The sequence below is a fragment of the Mustela erminea genome, chromosome 19, assembly GCF_009829155.1.
Source record: "Mustela erminea isolate mMusErm1 chromosome 19, mMusErm1.Pri, whole genome shotgun sequence".
NCBI classification, from domain to species: Eukaryota; Metazoa; Chordata; class Mammalia; order Carnivora; family Mustelidae; genus Mustela; species Mustela erminea.
Genome location: NC_045632.1, coordinates 57,812,198 through 57,839,092, shown reverse-complemented (window position 1 = coordinate 57,839,092; position 26,895 = coordinate 57,812,198). Strand labels below are relative to the sequence as shown.

Below are 26,895 nucleotides of genomic sequence, written 5' to 3'. Positions count from 1 at the left end.
AGCCACACAATAGAGGCGAATGCGTAGCGGAAGGATAGGGCTGGGCACAGCTGCCCCCGGACGGAGAACCGGCCCGATTCGGCCCTTCCCTCCACGCTTTGCCCAAATGCCACACAACGGCAGCTCGGGCCTGCTCCCGGGCCGGGGACTCGGGGCCAGACCCTCACCCCTGGCCCGCCGAGCTATTGAGCCAAATCCGGGTCCGCTCTGATTGCCTATAAAAACACCCGCGTTGGGGCCGCGGAAACTCCGTGTGGCAGTTGTCGGTAAAGTGCTTTCCAAAGCGTCCCCTGGATTTTATTCCGGCTCAAACACTGTGGTCCACTCAGGGGCAGGACGAGAGTCTCGCGGAAGACACAGACCTTTCCGCACCAGGGCTTCGGCGGGGGGCTGAGCGTGTGACTTCCCAGGAAGCTCCAGGACAATCAGACGCAGGCCACATCACTGTTACCGGCCTCACATCTTAATAAGAACCAAATTTCTTGGGGTATCCACCCAGAAAAAACATTTGCTCCATTAAAAGTCAACGTCCAGTAAAACCTCACCATGGGCAGAGTTATCGGTCACAACTCCCCGCCACCCGAGGGAAAAGCCAGCCCTTCCATGAGCCAAGAAAGCCATCCTGGGCCCTCCGGAGACTGGCATTTGGGGACCATCAGCCCGCGTCCCTAGGAAGAGCTCGACTTGCAATAGCAATGTGGCTGTGAGCCTCGGCCTGGGTTTCCTCACCTGCGGAGCGGATGTGGCTGTGGCCCTCACCTCGCTCAGGGGCGGCCACGGAAAGGACAGGAGACAAGGCACAGAAAACTCGCGAGTTGGCCCCCGGAGGTAGAGGGGTGGGCCTGTAGGGGACCCCAGCTGACTGAAGTCCCTTTCCTCGGGCACAGAGGCCGAGCACTGCCCCACGACACCATGGTGCGCCAGGCCATCACGAGGGCCGTGTCCTCGTCCCCCCGGCCCAGAGCAGCCCACCTGCCACAGCGTAGCCCAGGGGAGCCATGCAGGGGCGCCGGGCAGACCCAGAACCACTGCGTCAGACCCGCTGGCCCACGCCCGGTCACCCACCATGCCCGGTGGTAAGGGGTCCTGGGACCAGAGTCTTGATTTGGGACAGTCAGTTGCCTTGCTTTAAAATTGGGGGTGGGACGATGCCACGGAGGAGGAGGAAGGAGAGGTAAGAGCAGCCTCCGCCACACCCCGTGAACCAAGCACCGTCGACTCCGGCGCACAGACGGCAACACCGAGGCCCGAGCCACCCCCCGCAGCACCCCCCGCCCCGAGCAGTGGGTGGGTGCACGTGTTTCCTCCCACCAGCACATGGGGTCTCACCCAGCAAGCAGTGCGGTGGGCGTGGGGCCTGGGGGGTGAGACCACCCTGCCGGGGAGCACAGGAGCGTCTCAGGAATGCACGGCCCCGAGGCAGGAGGCGCCCGGGAGGCCCTCCCACGGGTCAGCTTTCTCTCTGCCTCCAGGGATTCAGAGAGTCAGGAGGGAGCCTCCCCCGGAGAGCCACACCGCCCGCCCTCCCCTCCTCCCCGCACCCGCCTCGCTGGCACTGCCCCGTCCGGGGAGGGGGAGGCTGGGCGGGGCTGACGGGCTGCCCCTGCTCGTGGCTGTGGTGGGCCACACGGAGCCAGGCACAGTGTGGCCTCCACACCCCAAGAGGTGGGCTCCCCACACCCTCCCCCGTAAGGATACGAGGCAGGGAGGCCTGAGTCCCTTTGCCCGGTGGACTCGGTGGCACAGGAGGGGCTCCACTGCACCAGCCCGGCCCCACTGGGAGACCCGTCTTCCCTGGCCAGGCTCGGGGGAACTGCAGCTCCACACAACCTCCTGACATACGCTACCGCACACCCGGGGCAGCCGGATCCCGAGCTAACCTGGGACCAGCCTCAGAGTCCAAGAGACCTGGATGAAAACAGAACATTATTGCCCCGCAGGACGTTAGGCCTGCACTGCCCCTGTGCACACCCTGGCTCCCCTTCCTGCCGGCCTCCCCTCTCCAGACCTCAGTGTCCCCGTCTGTAGCCTGGGGAGGACAGTGGCTGCTCCTCTGGCTATTGGGAGGAGACAGTGGTCGGCATTGCTGTCCTGACTTGTGTTCTTTGCATTTGAAATGAGGCCAACATGTGAAGCAGTTAAATGCAAGGAACAAGAGCCGGTGGAGGGGCCCCGGATGGACTCCGGCACGGGGAGGAGAAGCCCGGCCGCCTGCTGGACGGCAGCGCCGCGCACACACGCCACCAGCTGAAACACACAGTGAAAGATGTACAGCTTCTCCCGTTTCGAAGCATGGCTCTTGCCCTTGGAGAAACTGGTCTGGGCACCAGAAGCTGCATGGGAAGCCCCACGTTCAGCGAGGGCTACGATGGCCCCCCCAGCGTCTCCAGAGCAGGAGCCTGCGTGGGCAAGTGGGCTGGTCCCCGGGTAGGGCTCTCCCGGATGGTCCGGGCAGGGAGCTGGGAGCCCCCGGGGCAGCCGGCAGGGCTGGGCACATGGGAACCCACATGGGGCCACACATTGGGTCCCAGTACCTGCTCCTCCCACCCCAACATTCCCACCCTGGTCTGCAGTTTCCTAAGTTTTATGTCGTGTCCTTTTGAAGAAGAAAAGGAACTGTGAGTCTGATCAAAGACGCGAGTGCGGTTTGCCCCTCACTGCCCCCCTGAGGGGTCAGCTCTGCTTGTCACGGTCCCTCCACAGCCGGACCCAGGTCCTCGCCTCTGGCCCCGCGGCCTGACCTGCCCCCTCAACACCTGCAGCCCATCGGGTGACACGTCATCGTATGTTTGCACAACTACTGTGTCCATCAGCAGCCCGAGGCCCTCACTGCCGGGCTCCGATAAGCGGTCCTGACACGGCCCCGTGAGACGGAGAGTCCTCACTTCCTGGTGTCAGGGCTGCAGCGACCCCAGCGGAGCTCACCTTTATCCTGGCACGTTCAACGTTACCCGTGGAGAGGAAGCACCCCCGACACGGCGGGCGTCCGGCCGCGTGGGGACCTGGGCCCTCCTCCCATGCCCTGGGAGCCCCAGGGTGCTCTCGGCTGCCCAGCTGTCCGATGTCCCCTGCCCGTCCACCCCTGCGTCCAACCCCACATCATACATGCAGTCACGGGGCAAAGTGCCTGTCGAGATGGTGTCCTTGCTTCTTTCTCTTGTGCATGTGCACTTTTGTTCTCGCTGCCCGTCAAGGGTCTGACCTTCTCCCATCAAAACACTCTCAGAAATCACGCTTTCCCCGTCACCCACACCCCGTGTGAGTCAGGTGGCCCGGGGGTGGTCACACTGGGGTCTTGGAAACAGCCCACGTATGTGTGGTGGCTTCCGCTGGAGCGGAGTGCGTGTCCAGCCTGTGTCCGGGCAGTGGAGCTCGTGGGAACACGCCCGGCACGAACTCACCCGTGGGGACACAAAGCTCTATGTGCAGCAATGCCCGTCGCAGCCCTACTGGTGACAGCAGAGAGCGGGCAACCACGGATGCTTCCTGCCCGCGCCGTGGGCGAGGCCAGCCCAGGTCACGCTCCTGACGCTCAGTGCCCAAGAGCAGCAAGCTCCGGGGGGGGCGGGGGTGGGCGCCCGGAGGACCCCAGGCCAGCTCCGTGGCGGGGTCTTAGATGCCGCTCGTCCGTGTGCCTCCAGCACGAGACTGAGGTCCTCCCCGGGGTGGAGTCAGCGGAGAGCCACTTCCTGAAACTCTGGGTTTTGGGGACAGAGGCGAGACCCGGAACCCTGCAGAGACCATCCACGCCGTGTGACCTGGGTTCAAACTCTCTGCACCTTCCTTCCCGCCTCAGAGAGGAGGAGGTAGTGACACATGCCACGGCCGTAAGCAAAAGAGCACGAAATCTCGTCCGTGTCATCAAATAATACAGCAAGGATGCTTGTGGGGGGGGCCATGGCGGCTGGGGCAGGAACGCGATGCCTTGCTGTGCTCGGAGGCCTTCGAACAGTGCCTGGCATCGGGCGCGAAGCCTCCGCGAGCCCGTGATGTTCTTGGGCAGCGTGCGGGGTGGTGGAAAGATTGGAGGCTTTGGAGACCGGGTACCTGTCAGCTCGGCCGTCTACCGCGTGTCTGTAAGAGAATCTCCTAAGCTCTCCGACCCCAGCTCCCCCTCCACAAAATGCGTTGCTCTTGGGACACAGATAAGATAACTCGGGAAACCTTGGATGGCCACGGGAAGGGATTCCAGGTGGTCGGTCGGCAAACCTTTTATTTTCATGGTAAATGTATTTATTTCAATGCTTATTAGAAAAAAAATTGCAGAATTAAGTATCAAATTCGTCACTTTTCAGGAATTATCGCTAATACTGAGTTTCTTTTTATATAGTTAAATGTTTTCTGTGGCAGTGCTATTTAAAGAAAAATATCTGTAAAATAATAAGCGAGGAACAAAGACCCTCGGTGTCCCTCGCACAGCCCCTCTGCCCTCCTGGGTCCCCCCGACCAAGGCGGGTGCCCACCTCTCCCTGCTTCTCAGCCTGGGCCGGGGGACACGCTGGCCCTGCGGGGGGAAGCCGCGGGCACTGGGACCTCTCCGCCACACGCGTGGACATCCTGAGGATGGTTCCTCCGAGCGCCCCCCTTGGGGCTTGTGCAGAAGCCTGCGTAGTGATCAGTAACCTTTCCTAACTAACCCTTTAGCCTCACTCCCTGCCTGTCTCCCTTCCCCACGGCTTCGCCCAGGCTCTGTGTGGACAAGAAGTGATCACGAGCTTCCAGGCTTATGACCACATGAAACAGAAGTCCCAAACTCAACATGTCAGCCAGGCTGCTCTCTCTCCTTCTGGACACTGTACGGAGAACCTGTTCCCTTGTCCTTTTCTGCTTCTGTAGGCACTACGTCCCTGGGTTGGTGGCCTCTCCCCCCATCTTTGGAAGCCAGGAGCAGTGCAGCCTTAACCCTCCCTCTCCCTTCTTTCAAGGGTCTTGTGGTGACTCTGCCTGCTCGGATGGCCCAAGACAGTTTTTCCCATTTGCACCCAGATCCTTGCCTCAGGCTCTGCTTCTGAGAGACCCAAACCCACCCTGAGAAATGCACGGTGCCTCTCCGTTCTCGCAGCCCCTCGTGCCGTGCTACTAAGAAGCCCGTGTGGGATGTCTGTGTGGCACGTGACCTCATGCTGCTGCCACGCCCACAGGGGTCCCAGCCGGCCCCCACCAGCCAGTGTTCCTGGCGGCCCTGCAGTTTCCCCTCTGGAGTATCAAGTTTGGCCTCAAAGTCGATCCTGACGCCCTATTCACCTAAGGAAAGACCCCAGACAGACAGTACTGGCTGCCTTCCCTGTATCTGCCAGTGTCCCTCTGCCGCCCATAGCTGGGGTCCCCCAGGCTCCTGGGGCACCTGAGACTGAGTGGACGTCCAGCTTGCCTGAGGTGACCGGGCTGCAGGACGGGGGTCCTCTCTAGGAGAGGGAAGATTTTTCCTACGCTCCTGGACCTGGGAGCACAGTCTGGCCACCCAGGTATCAAACCCAGCTCTTCCACATCCTAGCTGGGGGACGTCAGGCCAGTTACTTCTGTTCCCTAAGCCTCCACTTTCCCATCTGAGACGTGGGATAACATTTCCCCCCCGGGAGGGGTGATACTCAAAATGTCAAACAAGTCCTCGAGAAGGGGCAGTGACTGTCGGGAGCAGGACCAGACGTAAGTGACAGTATAGCCGACGGGCTCCAAGAGCTGAGCGCCAGCCTCGCCCCTGCAGACGCTGCTAGAAGGTCTGACGAGAGAATGTGGGTCAGAGCACACGTTCGGGCCGTGGCAGCCATGATGCACGGTGACCCCTATACCAAACACCATCCTGGGATAGAATTCCTGGGCTGGATACAAACTGGGCCGTTGAAAAGCAAGTTCAAGTAGTTACCTGGGAGGCAAGCATCCACAACGGAGTCACCGAGCCAAGGCCAGGCTTGAGGAGGCAGAAGGCAGAAGCGGGACGGCCACAGCTCCACCAAGTCTGGGCCCTGCCGTGAAAGTCAGGACCCAGGTCCCTTGAGGCTTGCTCCAGACTGCTGGACAACAGCATCAGGCCTTGGTGTCTGTTTGTGCAGACAGTGGGCCAGGGTCCCCAGGAGGCCCGGGGGCACCGGTACGGGGCAGCCACAGCCCTGCCCCAGGATCTGCAGTGGGGAAGACGCGGGGCCAACATCTATAGACTGTGTTTGAACCAAAGCCAGAGCCCAGCTGTCCTGTGACCTGTCGGGGGACACACGCTCCGAGGAGGCCCGGCCTGGCTTGGAAACCCGAGGTGGGCGGTTCCCATGTCCAGTCCCTCGGGAATGAGCGCGAGTGACTGTGCTGCCCACAGTGGATTTGTTTCCCGCTCTGTTCAGCTCACGGACAGCGTGTCTGGGGGAAAGGTGGCGTGGGAGATGGGGACAGGGCATCCCCTCACCTCGGGGACCCTGGTGGAGAAACCAGGCAGAGGAAGATGATGGATGGGACAGAGGCCACCCCATCCCTGCCCACACCCCGGAGGCAGCGTCCCGGAGAGGACCTGCCCTCCAGGCAGCCTCAGCATGGGGTGGGGGCGAGGGTGCTCCGAGCCAGTCCGACGGCTCCGTCCACAGGCACGAAGCCACACAGTCCGACAGGAGCCACCAGGGGTGTGGCAGGGCCCCTCAGACGTGTTGTCTGATCCATCCTCATGGTCACCCTGGAAGCAGGTGCTCCCATCAATCTCATTCATCGGTGAGGAAGTCGAGGCCCAGAGAGGCTGAGTAACTTGCCCAAGGACACACAGCCAGTGAGCGGTGGAGCCTGGGCTCACACTGGGGGTATGAGGTGTGAAATCCCCTCCGCGCAGAGATGGCGGTGGGTCTTTGTGACACGACCACCCCCAGCCCCCGGGGCCTGATCCGTGGCACTGACCCAAGGGAATGCAGAGTGTGGGCATCCGAAGGAGAAGTCATTCGCTCGAAAGCAGGGATTATTCCAGAAGGAGAGCCCTCTGCCCACCGAGCCCCCAGATGAAACCCTGAGGTTTGGGTTCCTGGTCTGGAGACCCTCCCCTTCAGTGCTCAAAAATTCCCACTGCTAGGGCCCGTCTTCGTGCTGGGGGGCTTCGTGATGTACTGGGTCAGACAGCTTCCCCTCCGGAGGCATGTCCTTCCAGAACCTGCCAGTGTGACCTCATGGGACCTAGGGATTTTGCTGATGTGACCAGTTAAGACGAGGTTGTACTGGGTCAGAGTGGGCTGTAGCCCGACACCTGCTGTCCCCAGTGGAAGGTCGTGTGCACATGTAGACAGGCACACACCACACCGCAGCAAGCCAGGGGCAGCAAGGGTCAGCGGACCCCATGGGAGCCAGGAACGAGGCAAGGAGAGAGTGTGGCCCTGCCGACAGCTTGATCCCAGACTTGCAGGCTCCAGAGCTATGAGGGAACACATCTCCGCTGTTTTCAGTCCCCCAGTGAGTGACAGCAGTCCTAGACGTCTGGAAACAGCTGCTGTGCCCGAGAGTGGGGCAGGCGGCAGGTGCTGGGACAGTAACGCTCCAGGGGAGCCGTCCTCAGCAGAGGGGAGATGGGAGTCAGTGAGCACACACCCGGGGCCTCACCCCTCACGGGGACATCAGTGGGGAGTGTGTGTCATACCCTCTCCCGAAGGACCCGGCTCTCGGAACCCGCAGGGCACTACCTTGATAACTCTTCTGGTTGCCCTGTCTCACCTCCCCACCACACTGCCGATGTCCTCACAAACAGGCAGCGAGCAGCCAAACCCTAGCCTCCGGGTCTACCCCTGGTGCGGGATTGAAATGAGGACACCATCTCGCACCATCTGGACCCAGCACCTCCAAGGACAGGACCCAGAAACCTCACTCAGCCTTTCATAAGGACTTACTGAGTACCTGCTAGGAGCCTGGTGCGGTGTATAGCAGAGAACTCGTGCCCAGATTCAGGGCTTGTGTGCAGAAGGGGATGCCTCTCATTGATGGGCCTCGTCGGCTGCCAGGCAAGATGAGGAGTCACCACTGAACATTGCCTTGTCCACCTTTACCTAAGGTGAGGGTCTCAGCTTTGCACACCATGACTCCTAAATGCGCTGACCCAATGCACAACGACTCTTGATAACTCAACTCACAAGAGACTGATGTATATTCCACAACCCATATATAGTGAAGACTCTGCATTTCCAGGGACCAGAGTTGCCCAGGCTCCAGGTGCCACATTTCTGGGCTGCTGACGTGGACACCCAAGGCTCCTGGGAGAACACGGGCCCATCCCTGCAATCACAAGGTTTAAAGATTCTACTACCCCGGTTCTGAGTGTGTCATCTTCTGCCCACCCCCACCCAGGGCAGGGACCTCCTCTGTCTGGTTCACAGCTGCGTGTCCAGGGCTGGCAGACCATAAGGCGAGGCTAACTGCCGAAGGTCCCATCTCACGCATGGGGTAGTCCAGCGTGGAAGTTCTCCGTCAGCCTGCGCTCTTGCCGCCCGGGGACTCGGGGGCTCCCTCCCGCTTGTGCCCTGGTGCCCCGGGATCCAGCCCTTTGGCATCCAGCCAGGACATGGAGGAAGGCAGAGACTACGGAGCCCACGGCCCGCCACTGAACACCTTGGTAAGAAACAGCAGCAGCCCTCCCCGCTCCCCGCGATTGGTGCGAACGAGACACATGGCCCCACCCGGCCACGGGAAATCGCCGCCCCGGCCCCCGGCGGCTGTGCCGACTGTGCTACCCATAGGCGGAGGGAGGACACCTGCCGCAGGTGCGCCACCACGCTCGTTTGATTCGCTCGCCGGTGCGCCAGACCGCGGGATGAGCAGACCCCGGAAAAGCGATTTCACGAGTGGTGGGGAAGGTGCTGCGCTGGCTCAGGGAGCCCCGTGGCTGAACGCGTCAGGACACAGCCCTGCTGCCCAGCCCCTCGTCACCACCAGGTGCGTTGCCCGCTTGAGGGCTTGGAGGGGTCCAGGAGGCCCGCTCGCTGGGCTCTGCCTTTCCCACCGGGAGAAGCAGGGCCGGGGCCGGCGGTGCCCAGGGTCACAGGGCAAGTCTGTGAGTGAGGAGCCAGGCCCCCGGCCACCTGACCCCCAGGCCAGTGCCTGGGCCATTCTGTAGCCGCTGGACCCTCATTGTTCGGCTAATTACTGCAAGTCCAGGCCTGCGGACCGTCTGTGTGGGGACGCTGTGTAAACATTTCCTCTTGGGCAGAGCAGGAAATGAAGGGATGACAAGGTCAAGTGACTTTCCTCGGCTCCTGCCGTGCTGCCCATCATCCCAGGCCCCGCCCAGGCCTGCTCGCGCCTTCGCAGGGCTCCTGAGCTGGGCCTTGGGGGTGGGGGGCTGGGGCATCGCCTCCTGCCTCCGGGCCTCGGAGCCCTGGCTCCACTCCTGCTCTCCCCCTTCCTGGCTGGGTGCTTTGGGGAAAGTTGCTCAACCTCTCTGAGCTTCCATTTCCTCGTCTGCCACGTCCCTTCCCCATGGAGTTGTACGAAATGACACGACGTGAGCAGAGCGTCTGGCACAGACCCTGACAGACAGTAGGTTCTCACCATTGTTTTCCTATTTTTAAGCTGCATTTAAAAGATTATTCACTGAAATGTACCCTTTAAAATAGTTAATTGTGTGTTATGTGACCTTCGGCCCAATGAGAGAAAAGATTACGTACAAGAGTCTTTCTCCGGTACCGGCCCCATCACACATGCACACACTCACGCGCGGTCATCCGCTACCACGCTGAAAACTCACAGCACCCCTGCAAAAGTGCACCGTGTCCCCAGCCTGCAGATGGGTAAACTGAGGCTCGGAGAAACAAGCCCCTAGAGGCCACGAGTTGAGCCAGCATCCGGGTCAAGGGTCGGCCTCAGTTGTGCTCAAAGTCAGAGCCACACACTGACTGCTGCAGACGGACGGCGTTCAGCTCCGTGTCCCGCATGAGTCACGGGCTCTGAGGAAGTCCCTCTCCAAGGCTGCTCACCCCTCCCCACTGACTTCGCTGCTCAAAGGAACTTCACGATGAGCTAATCCGCCATCCCATTTAAACAGAAGAGTAAACAGACCAGAGAGGTTAAGTGACTTGCCCAAGGTCACACAGCTAATTAGTACCAGACCAGACACACAGCCAAGGCTTCCTGCCTCCCCCGCCAGGGCGGCTCCTGACTCTGCACAGACATCTCCAGGGGCGCTCCGCTGCAAAGACAGGGCCCCGTGACCGCGGCGCCGGCAGGCAAGCCGGGCGTGAGGGGCTGTCGCAGGCTCGCCGGGCTTTCAGACGTCCTTAGGTGCCAGGCTCTGTCCCCGAGCAAGTCAAAATCTGACCCGCATCCCGGGTCTCTCGGAGTTCTAAAAAGAGAGAAGCTGCTCTGAAACTTGGAACCCATTTCCCAATTGCCTGTGCATCAGACCAAGTTATTTTCCCCCTCGTGTGGACTGTGGGATTTTTTAAAAAGATATTTCCCATTACAAAAAATAAGTTCAAAGAGAAGGGGAAAAAAAAAAAGGCAGTGAGGCCGTGAGCCCCCGGAGCGCGGCGGGAACGCCGAGCCGCCGGGGACAGGTTGCCCTCTGCTGGACGGCGGGGGCACAGCCGTCCGCGGCCCTCGGTTCTCCATGGGCTCGAGGACGGTCCAGAGGCGCCCCCAGTCCCCAGATTGTTGCAGATGTTGCGTGATGCGGTTGCCCTGCTCACAGCTGGGTTTGCATTTCGTCCGTCACCAAGAGCTGCTCAGAACTCAGACGTGCGTTTAAGGGCTGCTCTGCCTTGTTCGTTCTTGGGTTCCCCCACGTCTCTCCCCAGCACCCCTCTCCGCAGGGGCGCCCACGGCAGCCGGGGCCCCAGACAACACGCAATTTAACACATTCACAGACAAAGCCGAACAGCAGCGTCCAGGTGGTTGTCAACGCCGGGAGATAAATCATCGAGGCAGGAAAGCGGCGGCCGGTGGGACACACCTGAAGGCGGCGAGGGGGCGGGCGGAGCTCCAGGCCAGGAACAGCCGGTCCAAGGGAGAGCAGGAGGCCCCGGCCCGGCTCGGAGGGACCGAGGCGAGGCAGTAGGACATGCTGTCGCCACAGCCCGGCGTCCAAGCGAGCAGGTCAGAAAACCACCCCACCCGCAGGTGACGCCTGCACCTTGAGGACCAGACCTGGGGGGGCCGCGGGGCGTGGGGGGTGCAGGAGCCGGGCTAACAGCGCACCTGGAGCGCGGGGCCGGGGAGTCCAGCCTCTCTGGAGGCACGGCCGTGGTGGGGTCAGCCACACCCAACCCGCCGGGGGCCAGGGGCCAGGGGTTCCTGCCTGGGCGCCCATGGGGGCAGGCAGCCCTTGTGGAAAGCAGGAGTGGAGAGCACATGGCCTTCTGGAAGTTTCCAAGCACTGGAGGGCAGAGGCCGGCTTCTCTGGGTGTGCTGTGCGTGGACGCCCCGCCGGCCCCTCACCCACCCCCTTCTCACCAGGCTGGGCCTGTTGTGCTGAGCAAAGCCCTCTGGGTCCAAGGCCACTGCGGCCCCTACTTTGTTTCCTCTCAGGAAGGGGCCCTGCCTCCCTGCGGCTTAGGTCATGATGACAAATGGAGGACAGCTGACCCCTGGCCCCACGGTCAGAGGGCACGGCATGCACCCACCCCAGGCAGCATGGCCGGGGCTTGGCCCGGGACCGGTAGGCTTGCACTCGCTCGGCATATTGGCCCCTCTGAGGGGGCAGGGCAGGGTTCGACCCCATTATTAGGCTCCCCTGCAGCTGCCTTCCCCTTAAAGCAGAGCATAGCATCACCAGAGACCCGAGAACATGCAGAGTCCCAGGCCCACCATTTCCGCAACATCAGGCTGTGTCATAAACGCTCCCTGCCCCCGTGTGCCCTGCCAGCCGCAGCCACCTGCTGGCATGGCTCCCGCCCCATCCCTCTCTGCACCTGGCCTTCTGGGCTGACCACAGTTCCCGAAGTGCCCCCGACCCTGCCCCGCCCCCCCCCCCGCGACAATGGGACCATAATTAGCCCACACCCATCAGCACTCTGCAACGGCCCCCAAGAGAGGAAAGCACTTCTCAAGCACTGACGTGTGACTCTGCTGGGGAGGAAGAGGCCCGCTGCTCTGAGACACCCTGTCTCCACCGCCTGGGGTCTGGGACGGCCCCTGGAGCAGCAGGACCGTGGGGACACGTCGTGGCCATGGCGCTTGGGCCGTATGAGGGACAGTCTGAACATGTGCCCTGGTTCAGGGCCCTGCCTCTGATAGGAGAGGGGCAGCCTGGCCAGCGGGGACTCGGGCATCGGAAGGCTTCCCCATGCCCAGCGCTCAGCACAGGCACAGACTTGCTGAGGGGACCTCCACCCTCCCCCACGTTAACAAGACTGCATTATGAAATTGTTCAAACAGAGAAAATTAGTAGTAAAAGCAAACATGTCCTGTATATCCACAACTTAGACTCGGCGATTAACTTTTTGCCAAGTTTTCTGCTCAGCTGATAGTCATGGGTACTGTGGAACCACTGGTATCTCACAGACATGCCGCTGGTCCTGTCCCAAATACCGTAGCAGACATCTCTAACCAGAGAAAGATCTCCTTGTAGGCGATCGCCGTGCTGTGTGCTCGCCCAGCAAAGCTAGCAGTAATTCCGTAATCATCCGATGCCTGGTCAATATTCAGATGTCCCCATTTGTCTCCAAATGTCTTCTTGGCTGGCTTTTAAACCCGGACCCGGTGGAGGATGGCGCGTCACACGTTGTTATTGTCAGCTTTTCACTCCAGAGCGGTGTCCCCGGCTCACCCTGATCACCCCACTCCCCAGATTGCAGAGGAGACCAGGCTCCGGCAGGCAGAGTAGCCCTGTCTTCAGCTCTGGGATGAGCCAGGACCACAGTCGAGGGAACGGAGTCCTGGCGCTCATGCCACACCCGTCCTGCCTGGCGGGAAGGACCTCGACGATGCCCCCAACAGCATCCTAGACACGGGCCAGCCACACCTGGCTAAGAGGGACCTGCCTAGGACAGAGTCACAGCTGAATGGGGACAGAGTGACCCAGAGCTCTCAGCCAGAGCGGCTAGAACCCCTCCACTGCAGGTCTGGGTTCACGCAGACGGTGGAGATGGCTTGTGTCACCCCATGGGGAACCACAGATCAAAGATGGACTTGCCCGTGGCCACCAGCAGATAGGTACTGAGTGCGCAGCTCTGTGGGACACGCGTGTTGGCCCTCTGAACCCCAACATCCCAGCCGCTGAGCCTGCAAACAGGAGGACGTCCCACCAGGCGTATGGTTTCCCGTGTTCTTCCCCCCAGCTTCTCTGTCTCTGCTTCGATGGCTGTGCCGTCCACACTCTTGTGAGGCTTCAAGGGCTCCTGGAGCCCCTGACTTACCGTGGGGGAGTCTGAAACCTGGCTCTGCTGTGGTTACCCCCACCCCATGCCTCCAGCAGGATCGAGCTGATGGCAGGACTTGGCTGGAAATCGCTGCCGGCCTGAGGTCTGGTCTTTCTTTCCATCTTCTTCACCCCTACTGGCTTGCCCCGTGGCCTTTACCCTCGGCTCACAAATCCTGCTTCGGGCCTGTCTGTGGGGGAGCCTAGTATAAAACACTCAACTGAAGACCTTCCCAAGGAGCCTTTTGAGAACTCTGACGAGATCGGCGGACTTGCTTTCCGGGGAGAACTGCTTCATATTCACATTAATTGGCATGCAGTTCTGGGTCCCCAGGAATCCATCCATACCCCCCTTTGAGACCACGCACCGTGCCGCTCGGATCTGCTGGCTTGACGGCGGGGGGCGTCGGGTGGAGGGGAACAGGCGGCACGCGGGCCCGCACTGGGGTCTCGGCCGCGCACCAGCAAGCTGAGTAGCCGAGCAGTGTCCTCCGTGCCGCAGATCTGATCATGAGCCCACCCCTGCGGGATCCTCATGGTGACCCACTGTCAGCCATGGATTGCACTTAGCACAGTGGGGCATGTTGTAGTCAGGAAGGTGCAAACACTACGTGACGTGGTTGTTGGTGTCCCTTTGCTGGAAGCTGCTTCAAGGGCTAACGGGTCTGCTCGTCTCGGGGGAGTAGGCTGAGCTCCCAGAAGCCCGTAGAAAGGTCTGATTCCGTTCCAAGACGCAGATATTTGAAATCACACTCGGTAGCGACCCTCCGCACGTCTTCTCGATTTCATCTGCAGACAAGCCCCGCGGACGGTGAGGCCATCCTATGGGGCAAGCAGGTGCGGCGCTGGGGGACCCGGGAGCGGCCCCTCGGGGCACGCAGCTAGCAGGGCAGCAGGAAGCCAGGCCTGACGTGGTTCCCACCCCCCACCCCCACCGAGAGCTCTGGATGTTGTTGGGAGACTCCCAGGTGCCACACGCAGTGTCGGCCTCTTCTCTGGAAAGAGCTCTTGAGCACCGGAAGTCTGGGTCTGTTGTCCTAACTTCCATGTCTTCTGCTGTTCATCAACCTTGGAAAGCAGCTGCTAAAACATCGCTTCCGCCGCGTGGGTTCCCGTGCAAGTCGCTCCCGGCACTGGGCGAGGCGCAGCGCCTTCCGTGGGTCACAACCTTCACCTCTTCCTCTCCTCCCCAACGCAGGAACTGAGTGTAGTTCCTTTCTCCCCACGCCGGGTGAGAGAGGAAGCCGCTTCTGCCCACCGCAGCCTGTGCAGGCAGTCTGGGTGGGCGGCCGGCTTCCTGCTGCCCTTTGCTCCCTGTCACCCCCAGCCCATCCTCCACCAACACATGGGCCACCTTCAGTCCCACGTTCCCACTGCTCCTTCCAGGCAGCCCACCTGGATTTCACCCACTCACCAGACAGGAGCAGACAACAGTGACCAGGGTCGGCAGAGGGGTCTCCTTTGAAATGAAAGGATGGGCTTCACCCACCAAGACAGAGCCATCTGTCACTCCCCCACAGGACAGCCACCGGGGTCCCCGGCACTCAGAGACTTGGGGGTGGACGTTTTCCACGTGGCCGCACCACTACTGTCTTCTCAGCGGAGAAACGCGGAGCGGAGCAAAGGGAATAAGCCACCGCACTGATGTCAGCAACACAGAGGGAGCCCACGGCTGAGAAGGACTGACTTGGCCAGACTCTAGTCTAACCGCATGCCTCGTCCAATCCTTGAGTCATCCAGCTCGAATGCTCCTAGGAGTGGGGCGCTCACTCCTTTTTAAGACAAGAGATGTATCTCATGTAAGTAGATGAAGCTGGCCTCAGTGGCCCTCCCTCCTTCAACTTGTGGGACCCCACCTCCCCACCCCCCGCATAGCAAGCCAGCTGCGGCCCTGGGGCACCTGCCCTGTCCTTCCTCTTGAGTCTCCGCTCAGTCTGGCGTCCACTGTCACCTGACCCCCCTCTCTGGATGACAGAAGCCAGCGCCTTCCGGCAGCGGCCTTGATGCCAGGAGTGTGTGGGCGTCCTCTCGGGCCACCAGGGGCACCGCCACGCACGCTGTTACCGTCCGTGTTGCACAGGTGAGGGCCCACGTGCCAGCGAGGGGAAGCCGTGTGTTCCAACACGTAGCCCTCAGCCCGGAAATTGTCCTGGAACTGTTTCTATGAACCCAGAAGACTTCAGAGTCCCCCAGAGCCCTTGCTGAAGGGGTGTGAGCCTGGTGAGGTTGAGGGAGCCCACATGGACGGCTCCCCGTGACACGCAAGTGTGTCTGCACCTGCTCACGCCTGCCTGGGAACCGGAAGGACTCCCTGGCCTGGGAGGGGCGTTGGGGGGCCCAGAGTCAAGGACGGTGAAGGGACAGCTCTTTTCACCTGCTCTTCCTTGTCAGTGTTCGAAATCAGCTCTGCCCTGTGCAGTCATGACCTCTTGACAGTACTCTGAAAGATGGAAAAATTATGAACCTCTGGAGGGCAGAGACCATGGGACAGTCATCTGTCCCCGAGGGAGGGGAGCATTAGCATCTGCCTGAATGGAAAAGGGCAGGGGGAGAGACGGGGAATGGCCTAAAATAGGCTCTTGGAAAATTGCAGCCAAATTTTTATTTTTATTTTGTCCGCATTTGATCACACAGCAGACATCCCGGGCGAAGCCTCCGTGGTGTAGAGAGAGCATCGGAATGAGCTAGGAAAGGCCAGAGACCTCTCTGTTCCCTTTTCCCTCTGCTGCGGCCAGTCCTGCAGAGAGGCAGCGGGCACACACCTTGGGAAGGCTTCACCTTTCATGCTGACCACAGCACTCGCCTGTCAGATACCAGGTGGGGAGGAAGCGGGAGTTTCTAATTCAGGGTGTGCTCTGGCCCGAGGCCACCAGCTCCACCCCCACCCAGCCCCCGTCCCAGGCGAGGTCTCTGGGCAGTGTCCCAGCGAATGCTGCAGGAACGGCCCAACCCGGCTGGTATTTGCCCCGGGAGTGTGTCTCCTGGCCTGGCCAGCCGCCCAGCCCGGCCCAGAGAAGGGCCTCCCACCCACGGGCCTGCCTGGGCGCCTCCCGCAGGTGCCAGCACCCCCCACCCCCCGACCAAGCTCATCGCCATCCCCTCACCTCCAAGAATAGCAGAGGCCGCAGGTTTTCATGAGTTCTTTGTCTCTGGCAGAACTGGTGGGGGTGGGGGGCACCCAAAGGTGGGGAACCGACAGAGAACATCCCACAGCTCTCCGAATTGCCCTACAGGGCATCTCACACACGGATGGAGGGAGTCCAGTCCCCACACTGACCCAGCTGGGGCCGCCAAGGGCAGGACCTAGCAACAGCCTTTGCGATGTCCACGTCTTCCCCCCCAGCCAGGCCGCTGCCCAAAAGCAACCAAGGAGGGACGTCTAGCTCGGCCTGTCTACGACAGCGAGGACTGGGAGCAGCCTACGGAAGGTGTGGTGTGGAAGTACGTCCTCTGGCTGCTGTTAAAGAGAACAAAGGAGCTACCAACTAGGAGACGGAACAGGACTTTGATTCTGTAAAAAAACGCCGCCTGTACACGAACACATACAAGGAAATTTCTACAAGATTGTCCTGGCCCTGCTGCACAATATTTATGTATTATATATTATGGGGTTATGGCTGAAGGGTAGGGTTCCATGTACTTCGTACTTCCAGCACATTAATCAGCACATTCTAATTTTTTGTGAAGTGGTAACTGCCCTCACCATCTTTGGGTGTGACCTGCATACGCGAAGAGGGCACACATTCAACGGTGTGTCTCACCCGGGTCTGACATGTCCATCCAGCCGTGGAAACACCACCACAAGCAAAACAGAGAACAATCCACCACCCCAACATGCTCCCTCAGCCCCTCTTTGGACAACCCCTGAATTGAGATGTGCAGCCCATGTGAGGCACACAACACATGTCAGGGACTTGGAAACCCCCACCCCCAAAAATGTAAAATGCCTCATTCATGATTTTATGGATTACATGTTAAAATGACAGTGTCTTAGATGTATTGGCTTAAATAGAACTACTTATTTAAATTGATTTTGCCTATTTCCTTTTGCTTTTTCAGTTTGGCTACCAGGATATTAAAATCACCTACGTGGCTTGCATTATGCCTCGGGGGACAGCCGTCGTCCCTGTGGACCCCCGTTCCAGCACGGTCTGTCAAAAACAGCTCTCTTCCCCGGCTTACCTTTGCACCATGGTCAGGAATCGGACCATGTGTGTGCGGCTCCCTGGACCATTCCACGGCCACACCACCCATTGAAGTCGAGGCCACGTAAGTCTCCCAATTTTATCCTTGCTTTCCAAATGTGTTTTTGTTTTCTTAAGTTCTTCCATTTCTGTGTTAATTTTCAAGTCCGCTTCTAAGGTTTTGTTGTTGTTGTTAAAGCCTGTTGAGATTTATTAAAATTACATGAAATCTATCGGCCCATTTGAGGAAGGCCGACATCTTAGAAACAGTGAATCCTCTGAGCCAAAGATGCCGTTTTAAGCGGCAATCCCTAACGGTCTGACTTACCCCTAAACAGGTTTTGTGGCTTTGAGATTATTCCACGTGGTGCTTTTAGATTTGTATTTTCCATTATCGACTCTAGAAACACAACTGAATTGCTTACAAAGTAACCCAGAACGTCGCTCTCCCACTGCATTTGCTTATTGCTTCCAGTAGTGTTTTCGTAAGCTCCTTCGGATTTTCTATGTTCACAAGCGTGCTGCTTATGAAGAAAGACGTTTTCTTCCATCTTTCCAATCGCTCTTTGCTCGTGGGGCCTTCTCACGCCAGCTGCGTCCGCGACGCGGTGGCGGGCGGCTCTTCCTTGGCGCTGGGCTCTGGGGCACGGTCAGCCTGTGCTGCCCATTTGTGCACGAGCCTTTGTCGGGTTCCGGAAAACTTCCTCGTTTCCAGTTGGCTGAGAGTTTGCTGAGAGTTTGCTGAGAGTTTGAATTCTTGCCATGTGTTTTCTGGTTGTACCAAGACGGCCGTATGGTTTTTCTCCCTCATTCTGTTAGTGTGGGTATCCTCGTATGTTTGGCTGGCTCCGGTCCCCCGGGGTAGGTGCTGGAGCCTAGTACCCTGGGTACCGGGTGCATCGCAGGTACCGTGTGACCGAGGGAGGCTGAGCTCTGGCATGACACGTCACCTTCAAGCCCAACCACGCAGGCGTCAGCCGAGGGCAGAGAGACACAGCCCTATCCCTCCAGAGCGCTCTCCTGCGTGCTAGGCAGGGAAGGTCCCCAGGGTGCCTGGAGCCATCTGGAGGCCTAGCCACTTCCCACATCAGCATCCGTCCGTCCTCTGTAGCGCTGCAGGGAAAGAGGCCCACGCGGAGCCATGACCATGGAGGTCCGTCGGCACGGCTGACCACAGGAGCGTCAGACCCCGCCTGTCATCAGGTTCGCTTAATCCCCAGAAAACACTGTAATCCATGGCATTCTCTGCAGGACCAAGGACAGAAAGCATGATTTATTGCTGCTGAAGTACATCCTTTCGTTCTTGCTCACTGCCTTGGGGAGCAGTTCCTCAAAATGTCAGCAGCTGGCTCAGGAGGAGAGGAAACGGGCAGAGCCAGGAGGACAGAGAGGGCCAGCACAGGCGCCCTGGTCCCGGGGACCTTCGCCCGGGACTGCTGCGGGCCACCCCAGGCCAGGGAGACATCTGGCCCCGAAGGCCTTGCAAGGGGGCTTGGGCCCGTAGGAGGAGCGCAGGTCACCCCGCTTCCCGCCTGCCAGGGCCCAGCTGACCAGCTTTATTAGAACCGGCTGCTCGTGAGTTTCCTAGAGACAAAAGGGGCTGATCTCAGCCGCCTCGCCCGGAGCACAGGACGCGCCAGCACGAGAGCCTTCGCCTTGGGCCTGGAGCCTGTCTGGCACCACCTCCCCGATCCTCTCAAATGGCCAAGAGGCCTGTTCTCCTGGGAGCCCTGTAGAGGCAGGAAACCGAGGCACAGAGTGGGCCCGACGGCTGGAGTCAGGCTGGTGCTCCGCAGGCCTGGCCTTCATGGGGTGGCCGCTGGGGCTCTTGTCCCCACTTCTGCCTGGGAACGTAAGTGCCCTGAGGGTACTGCACCCCGCCACCCTCCGCAGCTGGACGAGACTGGCCAGGAGAGCCTGTTCTTTGTGGTGACTCCTTGCCTTTCGGGGTGGTGCACCCCCCCTGGGAAGAGTGAGCTCCTGCCGCCGTGAGCTGCACGCTGGCTGCCTGCCGGGACACGGCTGCTGGCTTCTGGGCGTCCCCCGTTTGGTCCCAGCAGCCATCCTTGTCTGCAGAGCACAGCTGAGGACAGGGACCCGCACTGCCAGGGGCACAGGACTGTGACCACAGCCCCATTACCTCCCGTGGGGCGCACACACACGGCCCCCAGAGCAGCACAGGGACACCAAGATGTGTCTGGCCACCGCTCCTGATTACACTGTGAGCCCCGTGAGGGCGGGACCTGCTACTGCCGTGTTCCTGGCCTGTCTCCCAAGGCCAGAGTTGTGCCCCTCACGCGGCCGGACTCAGGGAACACCTGTCGTAGGAATGAATGAGTAACCAGAGTTGCCTTCACGAAGCACCTGCTCGTGGTGGGGGCCGGGGCTCCAGACCCGCCTGGGTAAGGGTGCCACCTCCTCACAACGTGGGGGCTGCTGCGGGGCCCCTGTCCATGGGGTTGCGAGCTATCCTGGCAGGTGGGGGCCGGGCTGAGTCACCCGGAAGACGCGATGGCTCGCCTCTCTGCCTCCTGGGCCCGGAAGACCAATCGTCAGGACGGGAGTCCCTGGGGCGCACAGGCTCCCCCTCCCCAGAAGTCTTCACATGGGGCCTTGGTAAGGCATCAGGGTAGCCAGATTCTCAGGGGGTGCTGAAGGCTTCCAGAACTCGGATTCTGGGGGAAGGTGGCAGGGCCCATGTTGCCTCTTGCAGCCGAGCCTCGGGTCGCGCAGCCTGGCTTCCTGCCTTCTGAGAGAGCGGCCTGGCCAGGTTCGAGGGCCAGAGAGAGATCCCGCCACCAGATGGGAGGAGGGTCAGGCAGTGCGTGGACATACTTTAAATCGACCACAGATGAGGATTCTATCATCTCCATTTCACGGATGACACAGCCGAGGCACAGAGAAGTTAAGTGGGTAGCCCAGGGTCACACAGCTGGTTAGCGGAGGAGCCTGGATCTGAGCCCAGAGTCATGACCCCCTCCCTGTGTTACAGTTCCGGGGTTCCTGTTACTCTGACCCTCCTGCCTGGATCCCAGAGCAAAATCCTTCTAGTTAGAGCAGGAAGTTGCATTCTCTGTCCCAAGGAACCAGTATTTTCTAAGCTCCCGGGGGCCCCAGGTTAACCCATGATGATGCCAAGGAGGACACAGTCCCTGCCCTTGGAGAGCTCCAGGCCATCCCCACAACGGCAGCCCACGAGCTCTCAGACCACGGGATCGCTGGCTGCAGGGCAGAGGGGGACGGGGCTGCTGGCACCGGGGGATCCGACGGGGCTTCACCGCGGAGACATGACATCTGATAGACTCAGGTTGGGGCTCATCAAGCCGAGCTCAGCATGGCTGACATCTGGGGCCAGATACTCTTTGTCATGGGGACCGTCCTGTGCCCCATCACTGTGGAGCCACAGCCCTAGCTTTGACCGGTAGGCTCCACACCGCCAATTTCTGACAATGAGCAAAGTCTCCAGATAGCTGCAAACGCCCCCTGGAAGCAGAATTACCCCTCGCAGGGAAACACTGGCTTTGAGGAAGGAGCAGGAAGTTTTCCGGGTGGAAGAAGCAGGTTCAATGTGGGCCTGAGAGTAGGCTGCAGGGCAAGCTATGAAAGCGGACAGAGAAGCTTCAACTAGCCTGGAGAGCCTTGCCTAGCTCGTGGGGAAATTTGGACTTGGTCCTGTAGGCAGCGGGGAGCCGTGGAAGGTTATTAAGCAAGGAGTGACATGAAAGGCTTGCTGCTTAGAAAGATCACCATTAGTGGTGTGGAGGTGTGGAGAGTGGCTTGGAGGCTACTGCATTGATCCAAGCAAGAGGAGACACGCACGTACACACGCAAGTAGGAGTGTCGCCAGGCGAGATGTGTGACGTGCTCCAGGAATTTGGGGTGAGGGGATGCTGAAGACAGGAGTACCTGCCCGTGGGTGCTCCGTGGACACCTTGAAGAGGGCAGCCAGGAGGGAGGGGGCATCGCTCCCTGCTGGGATGCAGCAGCGCTGCGAGTGAAGCTGGCCACGGGGGGGCCCACCTTCCAGAAGCCCTGCTGAAGGACCCAGGCAGGGCTCTGAGGCCCCATGCCGGGAAGGACACACTCACATGTGGTTCAGGAGGGCGTGTTAGAGGACGGTGTGCAAGCGGACCGTGCGTGCACGTGCCTGTCAGGGACCCCCAGATGCCGCTCCCCGCCCCGGTGTTTACAGGTGTCTCACCCCAGAGGGCCTTGCAGGTGCCCAGAGAACAGGCCAAGAGCTGCCCTGCCCAGGGGCCACCCCATCAGCCACAACAAGCCCAGGATTTAGAGTAGGCCTAAGTCCCAACATGGGAAGCCTGATTTCATGTGGCCAGTCGTGAGAATGTGGGTGAGTGCAGGTGACACGGGCGCAGTGTGGGGGCATCTTCCATGGCCCCTTCCACCGTCGCTCCGCCCCTGTCCGCCCCTCGCCCCAGTCGGGCCATGAGGTCCCGGGGCACACACCCAGGAACAGGCGGGGGCTCCGCGGCGGCACGCCCCACATGCCTTGCTCTGTGCCTGGCACGGAAACGGGGCTCGAAGGATATGCGTGATTCCAAGCTGCCGCCGCGCCCGTTAGACAAGTCCTGGAACTGTTCCATGAACACACCTTTAAGAGACTGGCTCCTTCCGCTGAGCTATGCGAACAGTCAGCACCTTTTTATCCGAAGAGAGAACTCTCCGCCTTTTTATCTGACTTGTGGAGACTCCGCAGGGCCTGAGATTCAAGCAAAGGGCCCACACAGACGGCGGGAGAGAAGGGATAGCCCCCAGCGCGGCCCAATGGGGCTGGAGGAGAAGCGCTGTCCCCCAGGTCGGAGCCGTCCCGGGGCTGACCTGCGCACAAGCAAACGTGGGCTGAGCCTTTGCTGCTGTTTCCTCCTGCGCATCTGTCTGCTCTGACGGGCAGTGTTCCCTGGTGGCCAGGTGCATGGTGGGTGGTGCCACAGGGCTGCCCCTGCAGCCGGGCTCGGCTAAGCGTGGGGGTCTCCCTGCAGCCCACAGCCCGGCACACAGAGGGGCTCCCTCCGCAGGACCAGGCGCCAGCCCCTCGGGCTCTCAGATGCACGGGGGCATGTGATGTTTTCTCTATCCCCATTGTACAGCTGAGGACACGAAGGCACAGAGAAGTTGCTGTCTCACCCAAGGTCACCCAGCTGATGAGCAGCAGGCTGGTCGCAAGTGCCTCCAGCTAGGACACCACAGAGACTCCCCCAGTTTCGGTACCCACCAGTACCTGCGGAGCAAACAGGGACACGGACAGGGCATGACGATCCCAGTGGCCAGGGCGCTGCCCGTCCTCACCATCACTATCACCGGAGCCCAGCTTGAGGGGGCAAGGCTGACAGACAGCAGGGCGGGGACGGCAGCAGGCTCCCCAGTTGCCCCGGCCAGGGCCGTCTGCTCCATGCCGAGTTTTCGTGTGCCGACGTGGTCCTCCCTGAGCCTGGTCACGTGCTGACGTGGTCCTCCCTGAGCCTGGTCACGTGGCGAAGTCCCCTGGGCACCCCCCACCCCTCCCTCCTGGGGATCTGAGGCCTCCTCCCTCAGGGGTCCTAGGTCTCTTCCCACACAGAGCCTAGACTGGCTGTCCAGCCTCATCCCTGGCCTCTAGTGGCCTGAAGGTCAAGGCAATGCCGAGATCAAGAGCATGGGCTTGTGGGCCGTAGACAGGCTTCCCAACGTCCTCGTCCCTGTCAGGATCGTGGGGACAGGAGCAGACCGACCTCCTAGTCATCATTTCCTTTCTCAAAACCAGCGGTGCCCACGTTCAACTCGAGGTCCAAGAGGCTCCCGTGTATGAGGTCACACATGCCCCCGTTGGCCGGGTCTAGGCAGAGCAAAGTTTCCATCAGAGCCTCACAAGCCACTGTAGGACCCACAGCTCACAGGGAGGAGAGGGCCACCCACCTGCCAGGCATGCCCGGGGCAGCATCAACGCAGGGTCGCGGCTGCGGGCGTGCGGGGCGTGGCCACACGCGGGAAGGTTTGGAGACTCGTCCGCACTGCTGTCAGTTCTCCAGTTCTCTGCTGCCGGCCGTGACCCACTGTCTGAACGTCCCGCCGCCGGCGTGTCCGTCCACCAGCGTGGGACAGCACTTCCTTCCAGTGTGGGGGTCTCATCGGCTAAGCCACCGGGCACCTTTTCATACAGGTCTCTCGGGCACATGCCCAGGAGGGTAATGACTGAATCGGCTTAGGTCCCCCCGGCAGCGTCCGAGGGCTCCAGCCTCCTGCACCGTCGCCGACCCTTGACATTCTGGTGGGTGAGCTGGGTCCCATGGTGACTTGAACTCGGTTTCCTCTGGTGCGTGCCGATGCTTGGAGGAGGCCGTGTGTTTCCTGGCCAGCGTGTGTCTTCTTTGCGGAAGTGCACTTGTGGGCCCTGACACCATGCTCATTGCCGCTGTCTGTTTCCCTGGTTTGGGGGAGCTCCTTGTGCACCCGAGATGGGGTCCTTTATCGGATATGTGTACTTAGAATGTTTTCTCCCAGTCTGGGGCTCGCCTTTTCACTTTCTTGATGGTGTCTTTTGGTAAACAGGGGTGTTTTATTTTGATGGAGTCCCTTGCACCACCTTTGTCGTTTGGGTCCTGTCATGGAACTCTGCCCACTCGGAGGTCCTCGGAGCACGTGAATAAGCCCCGGCGGGTGCGCTGTTCCTTCCCTCTCGGCCCTGCAAGCGTCTCCCGGCCGGGGAGTCTGTCCTGTCACTGCACCGGCCCCGGCACGGCGGCCAGCACACTGTGAGGGACCCCTGGGGTCTTCCCGGCTCTGTGGCTGGAGTGGTTGGGGGGTGCTCCCCAAAAGCCCGGGCTGCCCCCACTGCCTCCCACGTTGGCACTTGGGGAAGAGGACACCCCTAGACGGAGAGCCTGGACCCTGGGGCCGGCGTGCAAAGCGGACCCACATCTGGCTGTGTCCGCTGCCCTGAGCGCATCCCTAGGGAGCCCGCTGGGACCAAGTCATCTCCCAGGCTGGTCCAGACACCAGGGCGTCCCGGAAGCTCAGATCTTCGCTGAAGAGAAGATCAAAGTCCCAGCCTGACTTCAGAGGCAGGAACTTGATTGTGGAGATAACGGGCTGTGGTGGGAGCAAGTGAGTGAGCAGAGGTCACAGGAGGGGACAGCGAGGTCCCATGAAACCCTCACCCCTCGAGCACGGGGGAGGCTCCGCCAGACCCTCACATCCTGGGGTCCTTGCTGGATTAGAAACCCTCCGCTCAGAGAACTCAAAGGGACGACTCCCGCCCAGGTGTCCAAGACCCTGAAGGGCCGGGGCCAGCCGTCCAAAAGCCCCGGCTTGGGTGCAAGGACTTGGGGGAGATGCAGCTCCTGCCGCAGAGTGTGGGTGCCGTCCCCGCAGGGCACCTGCACAGTAGGTCTGCCCCCACCAGGGTGCCCACATGTTCCCCAAGGACACGTTCTAGAATGTTCACTGCAGTGCAGACACCAATGGCCCTAAGCTGCAAACTGCAGATGGCCAGCCACAGCGGCATCAGAAAATAAGTCGGGGCCTGTCCACGGGACGCAACACTGCATGTGGACACGAGCGTCCCCTCCCAACACACAGCACGCCACCCGGAAGTGCCCCCCGGGGCGTGACGCCAGGGAGGGGCAGACACGGGAGAGTAAATGCTCCGTGACTCCCGCGAATGGACCACAGACACGGCTGGCCTCATGGGGCTGTGGGGAGTGGGGAGCGTGACTGCCCAAGTGTGGGGGTGGGCAGAGGGGGCTGGGGCCATCCTGATGGGGCCACGCTCGGCCCGCAGGGGGTCATCGGGGCACCCCGTGTGCCGTGCACTCGCCCGGTGTACGGCGAGCCTCGGTCAGGGCTCCTCTGTATGTGGGGAGGGCGGCCTTGGTGGCGAGCAGCCTGGGTTTGTCCCCCACCAGCGGTCCGGCCGCTGCCCCTCAAGCCCGGCATGTTCCAGAGGGCGTCGGGCCAAGTGCAGCCTCTTCTCTGGGGCCCAGGAAAGCCAGTACCGCCGAAGGGACTAGACCTGCGGCGAGCAGGACGTGGCTGGCAGGGTCCCGATTTCCGCCCAGGACTGAGAAACAGGGACGGAGCGCCGGGGCGGAGGACAAAGCCTGGCCGTGTGAGGAGCCACTCGCCTCTCGCTCTGAGGACAGGCTATTTATTTGAACAAGAACCCACACGGCTCTCCTCTTAACCCCTGCGGAGCATACTCAACGTCGCCAAGACTTCCATGGCTATTAAAAGCTGCAAAGGAAAAGTCCTCTCAGGGCTGCCTGTGGGAGGCAGGGGGTCGGCAGGTCTTCAGAGCGACAAGGCAGCAGGGCCGCCGAAGCTGCCCTTGAACAAGGTGACGGCCCCCAGAATCCCTGGAAGTGAACATGCGTCCTGACCCAGGGCCCGGTGGGGCTGCCCGCCAGCGCCTTCACACCGCTCTACCCAAATGCCCAGCAATGGCAAAACAGAGAAGGGAACCCAAGCACACTCACGACGAACTCGAAAGTGGCCAGCCACAGACCCACAAATGTAATAGTGACCAGAAGCCGGGCACGGGGGCACCACTCCATGGCCACAAAGCCAGGAGGTGGGGAAACATGGGGGCTATGGGAACAGGGCCAAGCGGGGATGTGGGGGGCCTTGGGGGCTGAGTCAGCTTCCGTGCCTTTGCCCGGGAGCCGGTGTCATGGGCGCGTACTCCAGGGTGAGCGTCACTGAGCGATGCCCTCTCAATGCGCCATTTTCCATGATGCAGCTATTCCGGTAAAATGTGAGTGGACATTTAAAGCACATTTAAAAATGCAACCTGACTGAGCTCGAAAACCGCCCCTGCCTACCTTCCTGAAGGACCCCGCGGGAGCTGACGTGTCCAGGCAGAGAGCAAACGGAACTCTCGGGAACGTGGCCACAGTGCCTTCTGCTCGCCAGCCTGGGGCCACGCGCCCAGAGGTGGTCAGGGAAGGCGCCACAAGGCAGGAATGCTTCTAAGCAAAGCTCTGTATCCACCCCGCCCTGTGGCGCTGAGACAGGAGGTTGGCGTTGCTGCTAGCCAGAGAGGCCCACAGGTTTGTGGCCAGAAGCCACTATCCCTGATGGTCTCCCGCAGAGTCCAGGATGGAGGGGCATTGTGGCCATTTTGCAGTGTGCACACCTCCTGCTTGTTCACCAAACGCTGGCTGAGGTTCTGCTGGAAGAGGTTTTGCAGATGTGAATGAAGTCCCTTACCAGTTTATTGTCAATTAATCTAAGGAAGATTACCTTGGGTGGGCCTGGCCTAATCAGTAGCTGGGTCTTCATACAAAGGTATAGGTCCTCCCTGCCAGAGAGACTCTAGTCACAGGCTTTCAGTTGCTCTCCTTTAGGTCTGGATCCTCCTTGCTTTGCATCTGCCCCCTGGGGACAACGCCCTTCACCCAAGCCCCTCGGGTC

General features: G+C 60.7%; 1 protein-coding gene across 10 annotated transcripts in view; it reads left to right on the top strand.

The window, feature by feature from the left end:
• Nucleotides 1–26,895, top strand: part of LOC116578735 — a 414,337-nt gene that overhangs the window by 317,232 nt on the left and 70,210 nt on the right. For 9 of the 10 annotated variants that reach the window (XR_004281030.1, XR_004281028.1, XM_032323162.1 and 6 more), the window contains one exon: nucleotides 17,363–17,572. Coding sequence is in view for 1 of the 10 variants with exons in the window: in XM_032323162.1 (XP_032179053.1) it covers nucleotides 17,363–17,572 (210 nt within the window). In the remaining 9 variants the exon portion in view is untranslated. Of the gene's footprint in view, nucleotides 1–6,259; nucleotides 8,884–17,362; nucleotides 17,573–26,895 lie in introns of those variants that run through there. The other variant, XM_032323161.1, reaches the window with a different exon arrangement.